The sequence below is a fragment of the Octopus sinensis genome, linkage group LG18 (genome assembly GCF_006345805.1).
Source record: "Octopus sinensis linkage group LG18, ASM634580v1, whole genome shotgun sequence".
Lineage (NCBI taxonomy): Eukaryota > Metazoa > Mollusca > Cephalopoda > Octopoda > Octopodidae > Octopus > Octopus sinensis.
Window position 1 is genome coordinate 5625432 of NC_043014.1, and position 5863 is coordinate 5631294.

Genomic DNA, 5863 nt, shown 5'->3' on the forward strand with positions numbered 1-5863 from the left:
TCTAAAAAGTAAAAGTCTACTTCAAAGTGGAATACACTGAGTTCTGTGCACTTATTGCAGTACTCTAGACTTTTGCGCCTATATATCTTCCAGAACTACACCCAAACCCCAAGAAAATACGATTTGTTGAGCGTCCGACTAGAGAGAACACAGTGGATGTAGATGATGGTCCCGCTCGTTTTAGTACCTCTATCTGGTGCCTGCGAAAAACAGATAATCGGCTCGAACAAGTAAAACCATAAATAGCCTGAAGTATATCATATATGTCTGTAATGCTTTTGATCAGTTTAACCGGAAACTTTCTTGTATATCTTGATTTCAAGTTGTCTGCCCAACCTGACTGCTCTCTGCAGGTAAAATTGTTTTCATTTTACAGAAGGTAAAACGCAAAGAAACGGATACTCTAAGTACCAGACTTAAAATAATATTCTGGGGTCGATTCGTTAGGCCAAAATTCTTCAAGGCGGTGCCCCAGTATGGCAACAGCCCCATGACGAAAACAAGAAAAAGATTAAGAGAATGAAGGAAGACCACACTAGCGTTGAGATATCTTTCTTAACGAAATTAGCTGAATTATCTCCTCTGTTGTATAGTCTCTACGTTTACTTAACTCCAGAGTCAAAGCATGGTTGTGATAAATACTTGATAAAATTGTTGTTTTCCTTTCACAAACAGCATAGTTACTTGTAAAATATACGTTGAATTGCTTGTATATTAAACACATCAAAATATAATGACGTTGTTAATCATTCGACATCAAAGGTTTAGTAAACCTGATTTGGTCTCGTTTTAGATTATGAACTATGATAAATATTCTGAAGTCCATTTGTAACATATTATTTCTATTTTTTTCACAGAACCGTTTCGTCTCCAAGAAATCTCTCGATGATAAACCTGATGACACATCAAGTAAGAATGAATTTTATAATATACTAGCAGTATCGCCCGGCGTTGCTTGAGTTTGTAAGGGAAATAACTATATAAGCATCTTTAGAGAGTTATAGCAAAAAAATGCATTAAAAATGCAAAAAGAAATTATGGTAAATTTTTTTTTAAATCGTTGACTCATCGTAGACATTTTTAGAGAGTTACTTCTCTTATAAAATAGCGAAAAAATGCATTAAAATGGAAAAAAATTATGGTAATTTTTTTTTTAAATCGTAGACTCATCGTAGACGCGCGCTAATACCCAGAAGGGCTCGATATGAATCACGACTTTAAGATACCCGGTTTTGGTTAAACTGCACCGCAAAATGTGGGAGTAGTTTGGAATCTAAATCGTAGGAGACAGACACCACACAACTTCACTTTTATATATAAAGATAAAACTCTTAAGACAAAGTAATTTGAAGAAATGTTCGGGAACCTCATTAGGTATCATAAAATATTTAGCTTTCAGTTCTACAGTGTTCAGCCAAACTAGTCTCCTCCGCGACTGACTTCTAGTCCCTTCAACATCGGATTGGTTTTTCATTATTATCCCTATCTGCTCAATGAAATACAGAAGGTTTAGCTGCTTACTAAAACATTTTCTACTTTGCAATAATTTCCATAATATAAACTAATGCTATTATGCTGTACAAATAAATGTTTATACGTGTACCTGAGCAAGGCTACGTCGATATTTATTAGTACCTTTGAATATGATTATGAGAAAAACATCAGACAGGTATTTTCAATTCAGTTATGAAGGTAAGATAGAAAATAAGTATAAAGAAATGTGGAGTGCATCCTGAAATGAATTTGTAAAGGAAAATAGATAACATTATATGTAAAAAATGAACAAAATATTAATATATATTTGTGCATGCACGTGTGTGTATGACGTGTGTTTGCGTGTGGGGTGTGTCTATTTATATATGTATATCTGTATATGTGTGTATATATATTTATATATATTAATATATATACGTTGAACCGCTTATATATCAAACACATCAAAATATAATTACATTGTTAATCATTCGATATCAAAGGTTTAATAAACCTGATTTGGTCTCATTTTAGATTCTAAAAGATGGTAAATATTCTAAAGTCCATTTGTATGATATCATTTCTATTTTTTCTCAGAACCGTTTCGTCTCTAAGAAATCTCTCGATATATAATATATATATCATATATATTAATATTTGTATATATATTTATATATACATATATTCACACAGACAAACGCACACACACACACACACACACACACACAAACACAGACACTCACGCGCACACATTTAATTAAGCGTGACTGTGTGGTAAGGATCATGCTACCCAAATACTTGGTCCCGGGTTCAGTTCCACTACGTGCCCCCTTGGACAAGTGTCCCCTACTATAGCCTAAGGACGACCAAAAACATGTAACTCGTCGTGGTAGACGAAAACTGAAAAAAACCGTCGTATATATACACACACACATATGTATTTGTATGCGTGTATTTATATATATATATATATATATATATATATATATAAATACACGCATACAAATATATATGTGTGTGTATATATACGACGGTTTTTTTCAGTTTTCGTCTACCACGACTAGTTACATATATATATGCGTGTATATCTATGTGTGTGTTTTTCTGTCTGTGTTCTCCCCACACACACCTACCACTTGATTACCGGCGTTGGTGTGTTTGCATCACCGTAACTTAGTGGTTCGGCAAAAGAAACCGATACAAGAAATACTAAGATTTGAAAAACGCACTGACGTCGATTCGTTCGACTAAAATTCCAAGGAGGTAACTAAGCATGGCTGCAGTCTAATGACTGGGACAAGCAAAAGATAAAAGTTTCAATATTTAACATTTTCTTTTATTGAAGTTTATTCCTATGGAACATTTATGGGTATATTCAGCCACTTGCTCCTTTCTTTCTGTCTTACATTTATTCACCCTCTCTTTCTCCTAGCCCCTCTATCTGTGTTTTACCTAACAAATTCTGCACCCCTTCTTTTTTCTTCCTTCCTTCCTTTCTTCTAGTTATTCTTCCCACGATTTCATAACTTTTAGCCAACGACTTCTTTTGAAGATGATTCTTCTATTGTTTCTATTAAAATACATTGTTTCATTTTAATTTTACAGAATCCGGTCCCGGATCACTGTACACCCGGTGGGGTAGAACGACCTGTCCACCTTATTCAGAGCTTGTATATGATGGTTAGTATATTATTTCGTTCATTTTGTCTGCATTTAAAAAATTTTTTCCATCACTCCCCCTCCTCCTCCTTCTCTCTCTCTCTATCTCTCTCTCTCTCTCTCTCTCTCTCTCTCTCACACACACACACACACGTATGCAGATCTTCGTATTTTATATTATGTCAGTTTACAGGCATAGCTTACAGATTTTTCAGAGACTACACAGGAAAATTTCCATTCGCAACGTGAACTGTAACTTATTTTCCACCTCGGAACAAAATAGTCAAATGTATTAAACAACCAGGTTTCCTTTCTCGGAATACATAACTCAACACACGTACAACATACAGGTATAGCTACCAGTGGTACACGTATGTTCGTAGAGTAATGCAGTTCGAAACATGCAGCATTTTCATCCTCTTTCTTCCTTTCAACGTTAAGGTATTAATAGTTTCAAATTTTGATTCAAGACCAGTAATTTGAGCAAAGCAGGGAAGTCAGTTACATCGACCTCAGTGCTCAACTGACAGTTTATTTTTATCGACGTCGAAATGATGAAATTCTACCACGGTAGAATTTGAAACCAGAAGGTAAAGACGGACGAAATGCCGATCTGCATATTTCTCGAGCGTGCTAACGATTCCGCCAGCTCACCAAATGCTACAGAAAAGTATGTTGGAAAGAAATTCGTGTTGCATTTCAAGATGGGAAAGAATCAACTCGTTTGTTACTCTTTTCTCATGTTTCTAATGGGTGGTCGATAGTCAACTTCAATCATATTTATAATCTGGTGACCAGTTAAATCGACCAGTGTAAACTGACGTAGCTTTTCTCGATAATATATTGCTCACTCTGATTGAGGTAGGAATGTGTTCTATCCAATAATACATAAAAGATCTATTGCAAATAACATGATTATAGAAAGAATTCATTGATTCGTAATTTCGTACACTAACAGGTGGGAAGCACTCCGTCGGTTACGACGATGAGGGTTCCGGTTGTTCCGAATCAACGGAACAGCTCGTGAAATTAACGTGTAAGTGGCTGAGCACTCCACAGACACGTGTACCCTTAACGTAGTTTTCGGGGATATTCAGCGTGACACAGAGAGTGACAAGGCCGGCCCTTTGAAATACAGGTACAACAGAAATAGGAAGTAAGAGTGAGAGAAAGTTGTGGTGAAAGAGTACAGCAGGGATCACCACCATCCCCTGCCGGAGCCTCGTGGAGCTTTAGGTGTTTTCGCTCAATAAACACTCACAACGCCCGGTCTGGGAATCGAAACCGCGATCCTATGACCGCGAGTCCGCTGCCCTAACGACTGGGCCATTGCGCCTTCACAATAACAGGTAACACTAACAGGTAAGACGTCGCAGAATTCTAAATTGTTAATCACAAACTAGTTGTTTCATATAAATTCAGGTTTGTATTATGATTGTATAATAGCCCCTACTATATTCCATAATTTTGATATTTTCATTACAAATATTCCATTTCTTCCTCCATTCAGTTAACTTATTTTACAAAAGATTCAGGAACGTTATGAAATTCAAGAATTAATTTTTATCATGTTTTTTCATATTTATTTTGTATATGTTCTTACCATTTCCAGGTGTGGTTGGTGGGCAGTTCTATGACCAACCTGGTGGTGGAAGTAATTTCTTATGTCTACCAAATGATCCGATTTGGGCCAATTATACTACAGAGCTTGAAGTGGCCGCTCAGATATATGGATGCGAATATGAGATAACAGTTGCTAATATATTTTCTTTAGCTAACGCTAAAACGCTTAATGACCACAACGTTCCGTGTGCTGTCTGTCTGACACGACAACCTGCTGTTGTTATGATGTTACCAGCCAGAACACGCTGTTACCCTGGCTGGACGATTGAGTATTACGGTTATTTAATGACAGCCCACAACGATCACAAGGGCCGAGAAGAGTATGTATGCGTTGACCATGCACCAGAAGCTGATCCAGCAGGTTACAGAAACGAAAATGGAGCTTTATTGTATTTCGTTCAGGGTGTTTGTGGTTCATTGCCATGTCCACCGTATGTCAATGGCCAAGAATTAAGCTGTGTTGTGTGCAGTAAATACTGAATAGAACATAACTGAATCCGTTTCAATTTGAAAATGTATATGGGAAAATTGCATGTGATAATATCAAAGAAAAGTTTATAATTACGTAATTTTGTTTCATGATATTTTATTCAATTTATGCTTATGGTTAACATAAGCAACATTATAGCTGTTTAAAATAGTATTCCAAACGAGAAGAGTATCTATCTAAAGCGAAGGATGCAAACCTCAATGAATGATTCTTGAAAAGCATTATATAAGCTTTTGTTTATCTACATATATTTATATACTGAAATAAAATGATATCTAATTTTAAAAGACAGTGTCCTCTTTGTATAAATATATTACAAAACCCAACTAATATCATACATGCTATGTGTCATGCATAATCTCATAATTAAAAAAAGTGTTAATACTTGGAACGAATCGGATTCAGAGTAATACTAATACAGTGAGTGACCATTCTACCCACAATTCGGAAACAAAATACTCGATATCTCAAAAAATAAGTCCTCCCATCTGCTGGATGAGTACCTATTTCTTTATTACCCACAAGGGGCTAAACACAGAGGGGACAAACAAGGACAGACATAGGTATTAAATCGATTACATCGACCCCAGTGCGTAACTGGTACTTAATTTATCGACC

The 5863-nt window shown here is 36.0% G+C and overlaps 1 protein-coding gene across 1 annotated transcript in view; it reads left to right on the plus strand.

Annotated features, from left to right (window-relative positions):
* Positions 1-5532, plus strand: part of LOC115221349 (short-chain collagen C4) — a 12238-nt gene extending 6706 nt beyond the window's left edge. Inside the window, exons 2-4 of the mRNA XM_029791527.2 lie at positions 858-909; positions 3079-3153; positions 4745-5532. Coding sequence (XP_029647387.1) covers positions 858-909; positions 3079-3153; positions 4745-5235 — 618 coding nt within the window. The 3' untranslated portion in view covers positions 5236-5532. The remainder of the gene's footprint in view (positions 1-857; positions 910-3078; positions 3154-4744) is intronic.
* Positions 5533-5863: the final 331 nt, after the last annotated feature.